Source organism: Oncorhynchus nerka, linkage group LG8 (genome assembly GCF_034236695.1).
Source record: "Oncorhynchus nerka isolate Pitt River linkage group LG8, Oner_Uvic_2.0, whole genome shotgun sequence".
NCBI classification, from domain to species: Eukaryota; Metazoa; Chordata; class Actinopteri; order Salmoniformes; family Salmonidae; genus Oncorhynchus; species Oncorhynchus nerka.
This window is the reverse complement of record NC_088403.1, coordinates 27,948,717-27,965,511: the sequence shown is the minus strand read 5'-3', so window position 1 is coordinate 27,965,511 and position 16,795 is coordinate 27,948,717. Positions and strand designations below refer to the sequence as shown.

Genomic DNA, 16,795 nt, shown 5'->3' with positions numbered 1-16,795 from the left:
AAAGCTATAATAAATAGCCCACTGCAGTTCTGCTGATGGTCGCAAACACTAACGACACAAACTCTTTATAGGCACAGGTGGCTAGAGGGGAGGGGAGGAGGGGAGGGAGAGACTAAAGGCTGGCGGCCTACATGGATACAGTACAACTTGATTCACTCTGTTTTAGAGCAAATATAGGATACAGTTGAAGTCGGAAGTTTACATACACCATAGCCAAATACATTTAAACTCAGTTTTTCACAATTTCTGACATTTAATCCTAGTACAAATTCCCGGTCTTAGCTCAGTTAGGATCACCACTTTATTGTAAGAATGTGAAATGTCAGAATAATAGTAGAGAGAATGATTTATTTCAGCTATTATTTCTTTCATCACATTCCCAGTGGGTCAGAAGTTTACATACATTCAATTAGTATTTGGTAGCTTTGCCTTTAAATTGTTTAACTTGGGTCAAACGTTTTGGGTAGCCTTCTACAAGCTTCCCACAATAAGTTGGGAGAATTTTGGCCCGTTCCTCCTGACAGAGCAGGTGTAACCGAAGCTTGTAGAAGGCTACCCAAAACGTTTGACCCTCCTTGCTCGCACACGCTTTTTCAGTTCTGCCCACAGATTTTCTATAGGATTGAGGTCAGGGCTTTGTGATGGTCACTCCAATACCTTGACTTTGTTGTCCTTATTAAGCCATTTGCCACAAAAGTAATTGTCCATTTGGAAGACCCATTTCCAACCAAACTTTAACTTCCTGACTGATGTCTTGAGATGTTGCTTCAATATATCCACATAATTTTCATCCCTCATGGTGCATCTATTTTGTGAAGAGCACCAGTCCCTCTTGCAGCAAAGCACCCCCACAACATGATGGTGCCCCCCCCCCCCCCGTGCTTCACGGTTGGGACGGTGTTCTTCAGTTTGCAAGCCTCCCCCTTTTTCCTCCAAACATAACGATGGTCATTATGGCAAAACAGTTATATTTTTGTTTCATCAGACCAGAGGACATTTCTCAAAAAAGTACGATCTTTGGCCACGTGCAGTTGCAAACCGTAGTCTGGCTTTTTTATGGCGATTTTGGAGAAGTGGCTTCTCCTTCCTGAACAGCCTTTCAGGTTATGTCGATATAGGACTCGTTTTACTGTGGATATAGATACGTTTGTACCCGGTTCCTCCAGCATCTTCACAAGGTCCTTTGCTGTTGTTTTGGGATTGATTAGCACTTTTCGCACCAAAGTACGTTCATCTCTAGGAGACAGAATACGTCTCCTTCCTGTCCCGGTATGACGGCTGCGTGGTCCCATGGTGTTTATACTTGCGTACTATTGCTTGTACAGATGAACGTGGTACCTTCAGGCATTTGGAAATTGCTCCCAAGGATGAACCAGACTTGTGGGGGTCTACAATTTTTGGTCTTGGCTGATTTCTTTTGATATTCCCATAATGTCAAGTAAATAGGCACTGAGTTTGAAGATAGGCCTTGAAATACATCCACAGGTACACCTCCAATTGACTCAAATGATGTCAATTAGCCTATCAGAAGCTTCTAAAGCCATGACATACATTTCAGGAATTGTCCAAGCTGTTTAAAGGCACAACTTAGTGTATGTAACCGTCTGACCCACTGGAATTGTGATACAGTGAATTATAAGTGAAACAATCTGTCAGCAAACAAATGTTGGGAAAATGACTTGTTGTATTGCATGCACAAAGTAGATGTCCTAACCAACTTGGTAAAACTATAGTTTCTTAAAAAAAACATTTGTGGAGTGGTTGAAAAACGAGTTCTAATGACTCCAACCTAAGCGTATGTAAACTTCCGACTTCAAATGTGAGAGAGAGAGAGAGAGAGAGAGAGAGCGGGACGGGAGAGAGAGAGAGAGAGGGGAGAGAGAGAGAGGGACGGGAGAGAGAGAGAGGGGGGAGAGAGAGAGGGATGGGAGAGAGAGAGAGGGGGAGAGAGAGAGAGGGACGGGAGAGAGAGAGAGAACTAAGAAAGAGAGACAGGGACAGAGAGTGATAAAAAATAAGATAAGTGTAAGATGTGCATCATTAAGAAAGAAGGAGAAAGACCGACAGAGAGGGAAGGAATGGAAAGGAAAGAGGCAGAAAGACAGACAGAGAGAGAGGGAAGGAATGGAAAGGAAAGAGGGAGGACAGACAGGTAGAGGGAAGGAATGGAAAGGAAAGAGGCAGAAAGACAGACAGAGAGAGAGGGAAGGAATGGAAAGGAAAGAGGGAGAAGGACAGACAGGTAGAGGGAAGGAATGGAAAAGAAAGAGGGAGAAAGACAGACAGAGAGAGAGAGGGAAGGAATGGAAAGGAAAGAAGGAGAAGGACAGACAGGTAGAGGGAAGGAATGGAAAGGAAAGAGGGAGAAAGACAGACAGAGAGAGAGGGAAGGAATGGAAAGGAAAGAGGGAGAAGGACAGACAGGTAGAGGGAAGGAATGGAAAGGAAAGAGGGAGAAAGACAGACAGAGAGAGAGGGAAGGAATGGAAAGGAAAGAGGGAGAAAGACCGACAGAGAGGGAAGGAATGGAAAGGAAAGAGGGAGAAAGGCCGACAGAGAGAGAGGGAAGGAATGGAAAGGAAAGAGGGAGAAGGACAGACAGGTAGAGGGAAGGACTGGAAAGGAAAGAGGGAGAAAGACAGACAGAGAGAGAGGGAAGGGAATGGAAAGGAAAGAGGGAGAAAGACAGACAGACAGAGAGAGAGGGAAGGAATGGAAAGGAAAGAGGGAGAAAGACAGACAGAGAGAGAGGGAAGGAATGGAAAGGAAAGAGGGAGAAAGACTGACAGAGAGGGAAGGAATGGAAAGGAAAGAGGGAGAAAGACAGACAGAGAGAGAGGGAAGGAATGGATAAGAGCGTCTGCTAAATGACTGAAATGTAAATGTAATGAAAGGAAAGAGGGAGAAGGACAGACAGGTAGAGGGGAGGGACGGAAAGAGGGAGATGGACAGACAGGGAAAGGAGAAAGTCAGACAGCCATAAGTGTAGGCAGGAAATCCTTGTCTGCATGTCAGTCCGAAATGGACAGAAACACCCATCTGTTATATCCTGCTCCTGAACATACTGTATATTACACCATACATCTGATGAAACTCTGAAATGGCTCCAACTTTGCAATTGTTCTACCTCTTGTGTGTGTGTGTGTGTGTGTGTGTGTGTGTGTGTGTGTGTGTGTGTGTGTGTGTGTGTGTGTGTGTGTGTGTGTGTGTGTGTGTGGTGTGTGTGTTTGGGGTCTCATACCAACAATTACATTCACAACAAACTTCTCCCTGAGGCCAACATTTAGCCTACTGTATGTACACACCTTACAATACCCTCCATTTCAATCAGCTACAGTATACAACACCAAAACAAAAGATACACATTAAGCTCTTGGCATCCTATACATTAGCCTATAGAAAACACAAAGGAGAACATACATAGTACCCATGATAGCCCTACACTAAACCCAGCCTTCCCTCCCTCTAGTGCAGTATTAAGCAATGATTTAACACACACACGGACGGACGGGTGCACGGACACACAAACACACACCCAACCCTTGCCCTTACAGGCCCTAGTCCATAACAAGATAGAGAAGTTTGTTACATAATGCCCTCCGAGCGCACCACCACGCAGGATATATGCTTTAATTCAAACAAAATACAAGAAAGGCTAATAGTTTGACACCACCTGTTCTGATTCTCTCACCAAACATTCATTCAAGAAGATCCAAAATCATATTCCCATGAAAGTGATTGAGATCAATCAAATGACTGACTTGGAGATGCAGTTTCGACGTTTCACCGGTGAAAACGTGAAGAATAATCATTCACGATTGACAATGATGGTGGCCTATTTTGACTTTAGGTAGCCTCTTCTGAATTGGATGTTTGAGGGTATTAAAAAAGGAACATTTTCTTGAGTAAATGTGAGTGGGCATAGGCAAACGTTGCAATTGGAGGATGCATTTTATGCACATGCTGTAATGACAGGCTAATCAGTCTGCCGGTACAAACTTTGAGTAAATGATGACGTCATTTACAAAAACTGCTCCCGCACCACTGTCTACACCCATAGACCTGCATCTGAAGTGTGTGTGTGTGTGTGTGTGTGTGTGTGTGTGTGTGTGTGTGTGTGTGTGTGTGTGTGTGTGTGTGTGTGTGTGTGTGTGTGTGTGTGTGTGTGTGTGTGTGTGTGTGTGTGTGTGTGTGTGTGTGTGTGTGTGTGCGTGTGAGTGTGTCAGTGACGGCAGTCTGCCTCCCCCCTAGTCCATTGGACCTTGCTGGTCCTCCAGTCTCAAGGCAGATGTAATGTACATCCTGTGAGTGAAGGCAGCCATTTTGTGCCCGTGCCCCAGAATAGAAGAAACGCAGTTGGCAGGGTAACTGCTTGGCTGGCTGACACACACACTCTCTCTCACTGCATGTACTGTCAGTCCCTGTAGTCCATTTGGGCTTAAAACAATGTCATTGATCACCCTTGAGATGTTTCTACAACTTGATTGGAGTCCACCTGTGGTAAATTCAATGTATTGGACATGATTTGGAAAGGCACACACCTGTCTATATAAGGTCCCACAGTTAACAGTGCATGTCAGAGCAGAAACCAAGCAATGAGGTTGAAGGAATTGTCCGTAGAGCTCCGAGACAGGATTGTGTCGAGACACAGATCTGGGGAAGGGTGCCAAAAAAAGGCCTGCAGCGTTAAAGGTCCCCAAGAACAGTTTGGTACATAACAGACTGGATCATGTTATCGACCAGGTCGGGCTCAGTCACATGTCTGGATGGATGGCCTACTGTATGGGTCAACACATAACTGAATAATCTGACTGACATCAAATCAATAACTAGCATCCTACTACAACTCACTCACTCAGTCAGTCAGTGTGTGTTTTCACCCATTCTCTCCTAATCCACAGCTAAGAAGCCCCTTGAGCCTATTACATTTAATCTCACACAATAACACAACAATCTGGTTTTGCGACATTCACCAAGGGTGAAAAGAGCAGAAAATAGAAAACAATTTATTTTCCCACCCAGCCGAGGAACTGCACAGCTGGCAAAGGCATTGTCTGAATGTCATTTTCAATTTTCTCATGCTCTGCTCCTAAATTGTATTTTGGAAGCAACTAAAGCATCTGCTTTGGTCAGGGATAAACACGTCAGCGTGCTGCAAGCTGTACATTTCCCAATGTCAGATTCTGCTGTGTGTGTGAGCTGCTCTCGGGCTCTCCACATTGCAGTGCAGCCGGAGTGCGGAGGAGCGACACAGAGCAGGTAAAACTTTCCCTGGAAAAATGTATTCTGATCCATTCTAAATAAAGTATATTTAATTACAACTAAAATTCCATGACAAACTAAATAAATATGTATAGCAGCCTAGAGGTAAATGGTGGCTTCTTCCTCGTCTTTTCTCTGTCGATTGTAAGAAGGATGAAGAACTATAGACTAGCCTACTGGTTAGAGCGTTGGGCCAGTAACCAAAAGGTTGCTGGATTGAATCCCTGAGCTGACAAGGTAAAAATCTGTCGTTCTGCCCCTGAGCAAGGCAGTTAACCCACTGGCGCCGAAGACATGGATGTCGATTAAGGCAGCCCCCCGCACCTCTCTGAATCAGAGGGGTAAAAGCAGAAGACACATTTCAGTTGAATGCATTCAGCTGTACAACTGACAAGGTATCCGTCGGAGGCTTGACAACTTTGGCCAATGGAAAAGAAATTCACCATGTGTCTGCCTTGATGTTCATTAAACACCATGGACCCCCCATGACACCGTTCTGCCAAGGACACCCAAACCTGAGTGGCCACCACATAGCCCAAGGAGCCTGACCCTCTCTGGGGAATTTGCTATAGCCCTGCTTGGGATATTCAGCTACTATTGGTAGAGACACAGGGCCCATTCTAGCTTGGTAAGCCTATGTCAGGGTGGGAAATTGGAAATGTGAATTGGGCCAAGTTGGAGGTAATGGTGTCAGGTACCCTAGCAGATAAGAGCGTTGGGCAAGTAACCAAAAGGTTGCCGGTTTGAATCCCGAGCCGGCAAGGAGGAAAGATCTGCAGTTCTGCCCCGGGGATGATTTCATTTTCAAAGTTATATATCTTGAAATCTTGATTGCTAACAAGCAAAACATTTTGGGACTAGGTCAACAATGGACTAATGAAACAAAAACTAAATGAGTGGAAATGTCCTTTAAAATGCCAATTCATTAAGATCTGTTGCCCAAAAGCCTAATAGTCCTACTCATGACTTATTATTACAAATAGAAGATTAACTTCTCACAACAGTGGTCATTTATTAAAGTTAGATCAAAGCTGAAGCAATGTCTCGCAAGATCACAATGATTCATTCACATTTTATATATCGAAGGAATTGTCTGTAGAGATCCGAGACAGGATTGTGTCGAGGCACAGATCTGGGGAAGGGTACCAAAAAAAATTCTGCAGCATTGAAGGTCCCCAAGAACACAGTGGCCTCCATCATTATTAAATGGAAGAAGTTTGGAACCCCCAAGCCACTTCCTAGAGCTGGCTGCCTGGCCAAACTGAGCAATCGGGGGAGGTGACCAAGAACCTGATGGTCACTCTGACAGAGCTCCAGAATTCCTCTGTGGAGATGGGAGAACCTTCCAGAAGGACAACCATCTCTGCAGCACTCCACCAATCAAGCCTTTATGGTAGAGTGGCCAGACAGAAGCCACTCCTCAGTAAAAGGCACATGACAGCCTGCTTGGAGTTTGCCAAAAAGCACCTAAAGACTCAGACCATGAGAAACAAGATTCTCTTGTTTGATGAAACCAATATTAAAACTATTCGGCATTAATGTCAAGTGTCACATCTGGAGGAAACCTGTCACCATCCCTACGGTGAAGCACAGTGGTGGCAGCATCATGCTGTGGGGGTGTTTTTCAGCAGCAGCGACAGGGAGACTAGACAGGATCGAGGCAAAGAGTGGTCCTTGATGAAAACCTGCTCCAGAGCACTCAGGACCTCTGACTCTAAGACAATGACCCTAAGCACACAGCCAAGACAATGCAGGAATGGCTTCGGGACAAGTCTCTTAATGTCCTTGAGTGGCCCAGCCAGAGCCCGGACCTGAACCCGATCTAACATCTCTGGAGAGACATGAAAAAAGCTGTGCAGCGACGCTCCCCATCCAACCTGACAGAGCTTGAAAAGATCTGCAGAGAAGAATGGGAGAAACTCCCCAAATGCAGGTGTGCCAAGCTTGTAGTATTATACCCAAGAAGACTCAAGACTGTAATCGCTGCCAAAGGTGCTTTAACAAAGTAGTGAGTAAAGGGTCTGAATACTTATGTAAATTTGATATCAGTTTTTTTTTTTTTTTTACACATTTACAAAAATGTCTAAAAATCTTTTTTTGCTTTGTCATTATGGGGTATTGTGTGTAGATTGATGAAGGATTTAAAAAAAAAATCAATTCTAGAATTAGGCTGTAATGTAACAACATTTGGAAAAGGTAAAGGGGTCTGAAACCTTTGCGAATGCACTGTACGTGTATTAAAGTAGTAAAAAGTGAAATATCTGGTCCCATATTCATTGCATGCAATGACTATTTCAAGCTTGTGACTACAAATGTGTTGGATGCATTTGCTGTATGTTTTGGTTGAGTTTCAGATTATTTTGTGCCAAATAGCTATTAAATGGTAAATAATGTATTGTGTCATTTTGGAGTCACTTAAATGAGAATAGAATATGTTTCTCAACACTTCTACATCAATGTGGATGCTACCATGATTTACGGGTAATCCTGAATGAATCGTGAATAAGGACGAGTGAGAAGGTTAGATGCACAAAATATCATACAGCAGATTATGACAATTCTAAATACATGTATATTTATTCTAAAGGCAAATTAGATTTTCGGATTAAAACTCAGTCGGTGTCATTGACAGGAGAAACGATCAGAGGGGCAGAGTTTTTACCACCATCATTAAAGACAGGTAGAAAAATGGATAGAGTTTATCAGTGGTGCAGCCAGTGAAAGAGTAGAGACCTGGCCTCCTCATCATAAAAGGAAACCTGACCCTCCACATAATCAACAAACACCCCCACCTTCTGGGGCTTCTCTCTCAGGGAGAGGGGGACATCAGGACCAGCTAGAGCCTTGTACACATTTCCTTTTCTCAGCCACACAGTCCAGTATCCATTCTTATGGCTCAGTGTGATCCTCCCCTTCCTGTGGATGGACTCTCTGGCCACTCCTAAATCCCATTCAGTCTTCCCCTTAACTGTCACCTCATAGTAAAATCTCCCTGTAGAGAAGCCCTCCATTCCTAAGACATTTACACTTTTATTAAACCTCTTTTGGGTATTCGGACGATTCGTCCGTGTGTCTCCATGTCTCACCTGTTTCCCATCCTCAGACAGGATGTGTTTGGGATGTGCTGTATCAGGGTCCAGAGTCATATCCACTGCACACCACAGGGCCCTGTGTGGACGGAACATTCTTAACAGGATTCCTTGTAATGCTGTAAAGTCCCAAAAAACTTTCAGCCTCACTCATAACGATGCCTATTTTCTAAGATGTCTTCTTTGTTTGCGATGTGCAGTTTGAAAACCAATGCAATAAATAATACAAAATCCACCTTTTTAACATGCTACATGTCAGGATCCTATTGGCTAGTAACATTTACTGATGTCTCTAATCTAACTACCATGGTTTCTTCAACATTACTCCCTTCCACTCTTGTTACTACCTCTGGATAGGAGACATGCTGGACAGCCTTTATTCTTGTCACCTCAGTCTCCTTCATCCTAACAGGGTCATGAATTCGGGTGTATGATCCCCACCATCCCCACAATTGCAGCATTTCACCTCAACTGGCACACAATATTCCTGCCATCTACATATACTTGACACACATCCACATAGTTGACATTCATTACAATGCAAGGGTTTGGGCACGAAGGATCTAACAGGATCTCTCGCATAACTCAAATATACATACGAAGGGAGAGAGTCTTCTTCAAAGAACGAAAGAATGGATGGAGTGGGCTTCCTCACTCCATCCACCATACGGGTCAGTCGGCGTGCACCAACCACTGGGCTTCCTCACTCCATCCACCATACGGGTCAGTCGGCGTGCACCAACCACTGGGCTTCCTCACTCCATCCACCATACGGGTCAGTCGGCGTGCACCAACCACTGGGCTTCCTCACTCCATCCACCATACGGGTCAGTCGGCGTGCACCAACCACTGGGCTTCCTCACTCCATCCACCATACGTGGCTCAGTCCATCCACCATACGGGTGTCGGCCACCAACCACTGGGCTTCCTCACTCCATCCACCATACGGGTCAGTCGGCGTGCACCAACCACTGGGCTTCCTCACTCCATCCACCATACGGGTCAGTCGGCGTGCACCAACCACTGGGCTTCCTCACTCCATCCACCATACGGGTCAGTCGGCGTGCACCAACCACTGAGCTTCCTCCATCCACCATACGGGTCACCATACGGGTCAGTCGGCGTGCACCAACCACTGGGCTTCCTCACTCCATCCACCATACCAGTCCACCACTGGGCTTCCTCACCCATCCACCATACGGGTCAGTCGGCGTGGGCTTCCATCCACCACGGGTCAGTCGGCGTGCACCAACCACTGGGCTTCCTCACTCCATCCACCATACGGGTCAGTCGGCGTGCACCAACCACTGGGCTTCCTCGCTCCATCCACCATACGGGTCAGTCGGGCGTGCACCAATCCACTGGGCTTCTTCCTCACTCCATCCACCATACGGGTCAGTCGGTGCCCAACCACTGGGCTTCCTCACCCATCCACCATACGGGTCAGTCGGCGTCACCAACCACTGGGCTTCCTCACTCCATCCACCATACGGGTCAGTCGGCGTGCACCAACCACTGGGCTTCCTCACTCCATCCACCATACGGGTCAGTCGGCGTGCACCAACCACTGGGCTTCCTCACTCCATCCACCATACGGGTCAGTCGGCGTGCACCAACCACTGGGCTTCCTCACTCCATCCACCATACGGGTCAGTCGGCGTGCACCAACCACTGGGCTTCCTCACTCCATCCACCATACGGGTCAGTCGGCGTGCACCAACCACTGGGCTTCCTCGCTCCATCCACCATACGGGTCAGTCGGCACCAACCACTGGGCTTCCTCGCTCCATCCACCATACGGGTCAGTCGGCGTGCACCAACCACTGGGCTTCCCAACCACTGGGCGCTCCATCCACCATACGGGTCAGTCGACGTGCACCAACCACTGGGCTTCCTCACTCCATCCACCATACGGGTCAGTCGGCGTGCACCAACACTGCCTCTATTTCTTCAGTTACATCCTTTGCTCTCACTTCTAGCCCCACTCCAGAGATAACCCCCATGATAGGTGCCCTGCTTCGCAGATCCACACACAACACATTACAATTATATATTTTTTCAGGGGCAAAGCATGCACCTTCTGCTCTTCACACAAACAAAAAACCCAAATAAACAAATGCATTCTTATTTTCTCTTCAAAACAGATCTCCCAGATATCTTGATCGATCAAGAACCCTCACTAACTAAAGAACAGTCAGAACTAGGCTTGGATTTACTAGACTCCCCGGCAACTTTACTTCTCGTTTCCCTTTTTGTTTACCATTCCTTTTCACCCTCATCACTCGATGGTCCATCAGTTTAAAAACATCCTCCTCCATCATCTTTCCAGTGAATTTCCTCCCTGCAGCAGTTCTCCTCCCCTTATAATACTGCCATGTGCTTTAATCTTCCTGGAATCGAGTTAAATGGCAACTCCACCACTTTTCACTTTGTCTTCCAGCACAATACCACTGTCAACGTACACTACACAACCAAAAGTATGTGGACACCTGCTCATATGGAGTTGGTCCCCTTTTTGCTGCTATAACAGCCTCCACTCTTCTGGGAAGGCTTTCCACTAGATGTTGGAACATTGCTGCGGGGACTTCCTTCCATTCAGCCAGAAGAGCATTAGTGAGGTCAGGCACTGATGTTGGAACACTGCTGCGGGGACTTGCTTCCATTCAGCCAGAAGAGCATTAGTGAGGTCAGGCACTGATGTTGGAACACTGCTGCGGGGACTTGCTTCCATTCAGCCAGAAGAGCATTAGTGAGGTCAGGCACTGATGTTGGAACATTGCTGCGGGGACTTGCTTCCATTCAGCCAGAAGAGCATTAGTGAGGTCAGGCACTGATGTTGGAACATTGCTGCGGGGACTTGCTTCCATTCAGCCAGAAGAGCATTAGTGAGGTCAGGCACTGATGTTGGAACACTGCTGCGGGGACTTGCTTCCATTCAGCCAGAAGAGCATTAGTGAGGTCAGGCACTGATGTTGGAACATTGCTGCGGGGACTTGCTTCCATTCAGCCAGAAGAGCATTAGTGAGGTCAGGCACTGATGTTGGAACATTGCTGCGGGGACTTGCTTCCATTCAGCCAGAAGAGCATTAGTGAGGTCAGGCACTGATGTTGGAACACTGCTGCGGGGACTTGCTTCCATTCAGCCAGAAGAGCATTAGTGAGGTCAGGCACTGATGTTGGAACACTGCTGCGGGGACTTGCTTCCATTCAGCCAGAAGAGCATTAGTGAGGTCAGGCACTGATGTTGGAACATTGCTGCGGGGACTTGCTTCCATTCAGCCAGAAGAGCATTAGTGAGGTCAGGCACTGATGTTGGGTTAAAATGTTCTACACAGTCACATCAAAGTTAAAAGTTTTTTTTTAAATCTGTGCTTTTCAAACACTATGAGATTGGCGGTGACGTGGGGAGCGAGAAAATACTCTCCATCTGGCTAGAAACTCGTTGCAGGTTTTGAAAATCACTGTTTTTAAAAAACTTTTAATCCTACTGTACCCTGTGATGTCACAGAGGAACATTTTTGGGGGATCTTTCTTCTTATCTTTTTATCCACTGATCATAAAGACGTACCATTTTCACATAATATTCTGTAGACACTGGTTTGGTGCTGAATATGATGAATATGAGGTTGAAAAGTGGAATAATTGCCCTTTAACCCTTTACGTGACTTAACTTTTTCTCTCAGGCGCTAATTTACAATTGTTTCAAGTTTGGATTTATGGCCTGGGTTTAACGTCAACAATCAGATGTCCTGTCATATCTGTCTCTCTTCCATTCCTCTTCATTCGTTCACTCACTTATTATCTTACTCTATTCACAATGAATGTGCAGACAGGCAGAACAGACAAGGTGCCATAACAGGTGACTTTATTTGTATAACGGATGTCATAGCCATCACTACTGTAAACATCGGGGACAGCAGGCCTACGAGAAAGAATTCCAATTTGGTCAATATTCAACTGGATTTCATTTTCTAAAAATCCTGAATTTTACTCCAGGCACATCCCAGTTCATTATAGGTGGATCAACAGATATATACAGTGCAAACAATACATGAGCTTAAAAAACAAACATATTGCTTGAATTATCTCATGATCAGAAATTCCTCTGAAATGTAACTCCCAGATATGAATCATACCTCGTTATGAGCCTGGAGAGATGTTTTCATATCGTACAATGCTGCTGCATACTGTAGGCTACTCATCATGTCTAACAGACTGACATGATGCTGATGATAACAAACAACAACCACGTCGATAGGAATATTACATTGAAATGTTCTCTGATGTAGGACAACAGACGAAATTATACACATTTCAGTACATTTTCAGGTTAAACGTCATGTTGTGTGATTGACAGGAGAGATGATCAGAGGGGTAGAGTTTTTACCACCATCATTGCTAGAGGGGCTGAAGTATGGATAGAGTTTCTCTGTGAAGGTGCAGCCAGTGAAAGAGTAGATAAGAGACCTGGCCACCACATCATAAAAGGAGACCTGACCCTCTTCATAATCCACAAACACCCCCACCTTCTGGGGCTTCTCTCTCAGGGAGAGCAGGACACTGGTGCTAGAATGAGCCTCGTACTCATTTCCTTTTCTCAGCCAGACAGTCCAGTATCCATTCTTAGGGCTCAGTGTGATCTTCCCCTTCCTGTTGATGGACTCTCTGGCCACTCCTAAATCCCACTTAGTCTTTCCTTTAACCATCACCTCATAGTAGAATCTCCCTGAGGAGAAGCCCTCCTTTCCCAAGATACAGAGACTGTTGGAAAACCTAACTGGCTTGTCTGGGAGATCCTGCTCTGTGTTTCCATCTCTCACCTGTTTCCCATCTTCAGAAAGGATGAGTTTGGGATGTGCTGTATCAGGGTCAAGAGTCACATCTACTGCATACTGCTGAATCCTCTTCAGTTTGACTTCAGGCAGCTTCTCCATCTCTTTATTCAGTGTCTCCTCCAGTTGAGACACAGCTCTCCTCACAGTCCCTACACACAGATCACTGTGAACACTGATCTCAGACCAGTCCTTGGTGTCTGGAGGGGTGCAGAGGGATGGGAAGCTCTGTAGGAGGTGGAGGTGGTCCTCAGTGTGTGAGAGCTGCTCCACCTCAGTGCTTCTCCTCTGTAGTTCAGTGATTTCCTGCTTCAGCTCTTCAATGAGCCCTTCAGCCTGCCTCTCTGTTGCTTTCTGCTTCTCCTCAATCACCTCAATCACCTCAGCCTGACTTCTCTCAATGGAGCGCACCAGAGCAGTGAAGACCTGTACACTGTCTGATATCTCTCTCTCTGCTTCTCTCTTGCTGAAATCTACTGAGTGTTTGATCTCCTGAACCTTCTTCAGTCTCTCCTGGATCATCTGCTGCACTTCTGCCTCAGTCTTCCCCAACTGAGCCTTCCTCTCTCCATACTCTTCCTCTAGAGGGACAGTGTCATGAGTCATGTGCTCTGCTTTCAAGCACAAGACACAAAGATATGCCTGGTCACTCCTACAGAACAGCTCTAGAGGTCTCTCATGCTTCTTACACATCCTGTCTTCCAGGTTCTCCACAGGGTTGATCAGCTTGTGTCTCTTTAAGGCTGCGACTCTCTGATGAGGCTCCAGATGAGTCTCACAGTAAGAGGTCTGACACACCAGACAGGACTTCAGGGCCTTGAGCTTCATCCCAGTGCAGATGTCACAGGACACTTCTACTATCATGGCAGAGCATTGGTCCGGGCTGCTGGTAGTTTTCACTTCAACTGTCTGTCTGAACTGAGCAGCCATCTCAGAAATGAAAGTATTGATGAACAGATCTGGTCTCTTATCAAATGTATTTTTACACATGGGACACTGGCACAGGTCACTGGTATCCCAGTACTTTGTGATACAGGCCTTGCAGAAGTTGTGTCCACATGGAATAGAGACGGGCTCAGTGAACACATCCAGACAGATAGAACACAGGAACTGCTCTTCAGACAGGAGACTGCTGGAGGTGGCCATATCTAGACAAGAGACCAAAGGTGAAACCATAAACCATTTGGAATCAGTCAGTTCTTGATATATTTAGCTTGAGAGTTGTTAACATTGTCTTACGTATCTGATGATATTAATGAATGTTGATACATGATGATACAACAAAGACAGACGTCTGATAAGCGTAGATTGAAAAGTGTAACATAGCGTAGAATCTACATGAATAAAAAGGAAATATACACGGTAATCAAGCTTAACTTTCCATGTCAGTCTCTCTACTCACCTGGATGTTTTTGTGGATGATATCTCTGTCCTTTCTGTTTGTGGTGTCAAAGGGTAGGAGAGACAGCGTGTAGTCTGAACATGTCGCTATGTAGTAGATTTCTGAAGTGCTGGAGAGTTTGGTCCCGTAAACAATATACTGTACGTCTCTCTACTTCAGTTTCAGTTCAACAAAGTGACGATAGTGATGCTCCTCCCCACCAGATACTGCTGTGTGATTCTCTTCCTGGAACAGTTAACGATCAGTTAACTGATCGTCATATTGATTAAAACAGTATTGAATAAACCAGGACTAAAGTCACTACAGCTTTTTCATTACTCTTCCTAGAATCACAATGTTTGAATCCCTGCGGTCAACACACACACACACACACACACACACACACACACACACACACACACACACACACACACACACACACACACACACACACACACACACACACACACACACACACACACACACACACACACAGTGTAGAGGACTGAGGGCAGTCTGTCTCTGACCCCTGCTGCTTCTCTTCACTCCCACAGCCTGGAATTCACAGGCCACGCAGGCATGAAGCTGACAGTTTACCAATCACACACACACCTGTACCACTGCAGGGGCATCACTCACATGAGGATCCACCTGATTCTACAGCATCAGCTCACATCTTCAGACAGCCAGGAGAAAACACAACACATTCTGCTGGAAGAGTTAACCTCTCTTCCTCATACTAATCTCACCTGTAATTCCCCTCCTCTCTTCCCTCTCTCTGTACTATAGAACCAGGAAGCACCTGACATGAACACTGCTCTGTGGCCACACACTATAAAACCCTGACAAGGTTACTGTTTTATGGGGTAAAATCATATTTTCCACAGAGGGCAGACCAGGCGGTATGAGTTTTCCATGACGCCATTTATGAGGAGCAAGACCAGACAGAGAAATAAATAGTTAAACAAAAGTTAAATCAAAAAGAAAAACATTTAAAAGACTGCAACCTTCTTCCAGAGAAATGGTGTAACTAGGCTTCAGATTAGGGAAATCCCATGAGAGGACAGAGAGAAAAAGATGGGAGAGAGGAAAGAGGAGAGAGGAAGAGGGAGAGGAGAGAGGGAGAGGAAGCTCTGTTGAAAGGGAGCAATGTCTATGGCAGCAGCACAACACAGGATGTTTCCACTGGCTCTGACCAGACAACACAGGTACATATACACACACCAGCATAGTGGCGCTGGCACACACATACACACAAAAGTACTAAGTGAGGTGACACTGGCACCACACCCTGAGATGGCCGATTTAGAAAAGGGGAGTGTGGGATATCTAAATGCATGTACATGTAACCAGATAATAGAGACAGGTTCTCAGGGGACATAAAACCAGAGAGAGAGAGAGAGAGAGAGAGAGAGAGAGAGTTTGAGTTTGAGTTTTAAATCATCTTTATTGGGTCTGGGGGCCCACCACACAATAAATACTCATACAAAACCACAGTTACACATCAATTAAAAACACAACTCCGGGCCTCCCGGGTGGCGCAGTGGTTAAGGGCGCTGTACTGCATCTCCAGCTGTGCCACCAGAGACTCTGGGTTCGCGCCCAGGCTCTGTCGTAACCGGCCGCGACCGGGAGGTCTATCGCTGTCCGGGTTAGGGAGGGCTTGGCCGGTAGGGATGTCCTTGTCTCATTGCGCACCAGCGACTCCTGTGGAGGGCTGGGAGCTGTGCACACTAACCAAGGTCGCCAGGTGTACAGTGTTTCCTCCCACACATTGGTGAGGCTGGCTTCCGGGTTGGATGGCACTGTGTTAAGAAGCAGTGCGGCTTGGTTGGGTTGTGTATCGGAGGACGCCTAACTTTCAACCTTTGTCTCTCCCGAGCCCGTACGGGAGTTGTAGCGGTGAGACAAGATAGTAGCTACTAAACAATTGGATACCACGAAATTGGGGGGAAAAGGGGTAAAAAAAAAAAACTCCAATTCCTCCTCCACAGTAACTAAACACAAAAGCCTCTGAATACCCCATATACTCGAAAACAGATCAATATTGTTGACAAGTTTATAATATGCAAACTCAACCCTTAGTCTCGCTTCCAGCATTCTCACCACAGACCCCTGTCCCCAAATACTCTTCTTTCGGGTCTTCCATATCGCTAATTTTTCTGCCCCTAACACAAAATTAAGCAACACAACTACACCCTTTTGACTGAACCTGTACTTTGGACCAAATA

General features: G+C 45.9%; 2 protein-coding genes across 3 annotated transcripts in view; both read right to left on the bottom strand.

Moving 5' to 3' along the window:
• The window catches only part of LOC115118245 (carbohydrate sulfotransferase 11-like), a 116,378-nt gene that overhangs the window by 24,568 nt on the left and 75,015 nt on the right, over window positions 1–16,795 (bottom strand). The gene's annotated exons all lie outside the window — the stretch shown is intronic.
• LOC115133719 (zinc finger protein RFP-like) lies at window positions 12,200–14,814 on the bottom strand. Its single transcript, XM_029667205.2, has 2 exons — window positions 14,586–14,814; window positions 12,200–14,331 (listed from the first exon to the last, which is right to left on the bottom strand). Exon 2 carries the CDS (start codon window positions 14,327–14,329, stop codon window positions 12,689–12,691), a length of 1,641 nt encoding a protein of 546 aa, XP_029523065.1. The 5' UTR covers window positions 14,330–14,331; window positions 14,586–14,814; the 3' UTR covers window positions 12,200–12,688.

Excerpts from the sequence above, each read along its gene's own strand:
- LOC115133719 (XM_029667205.2), bottom strand. The coding sequence starts at position 14,329 with ATGGCCACCTCCAGCAGTCTCCTGTCTGAAGAGCAGTTCCTGTGTTCT.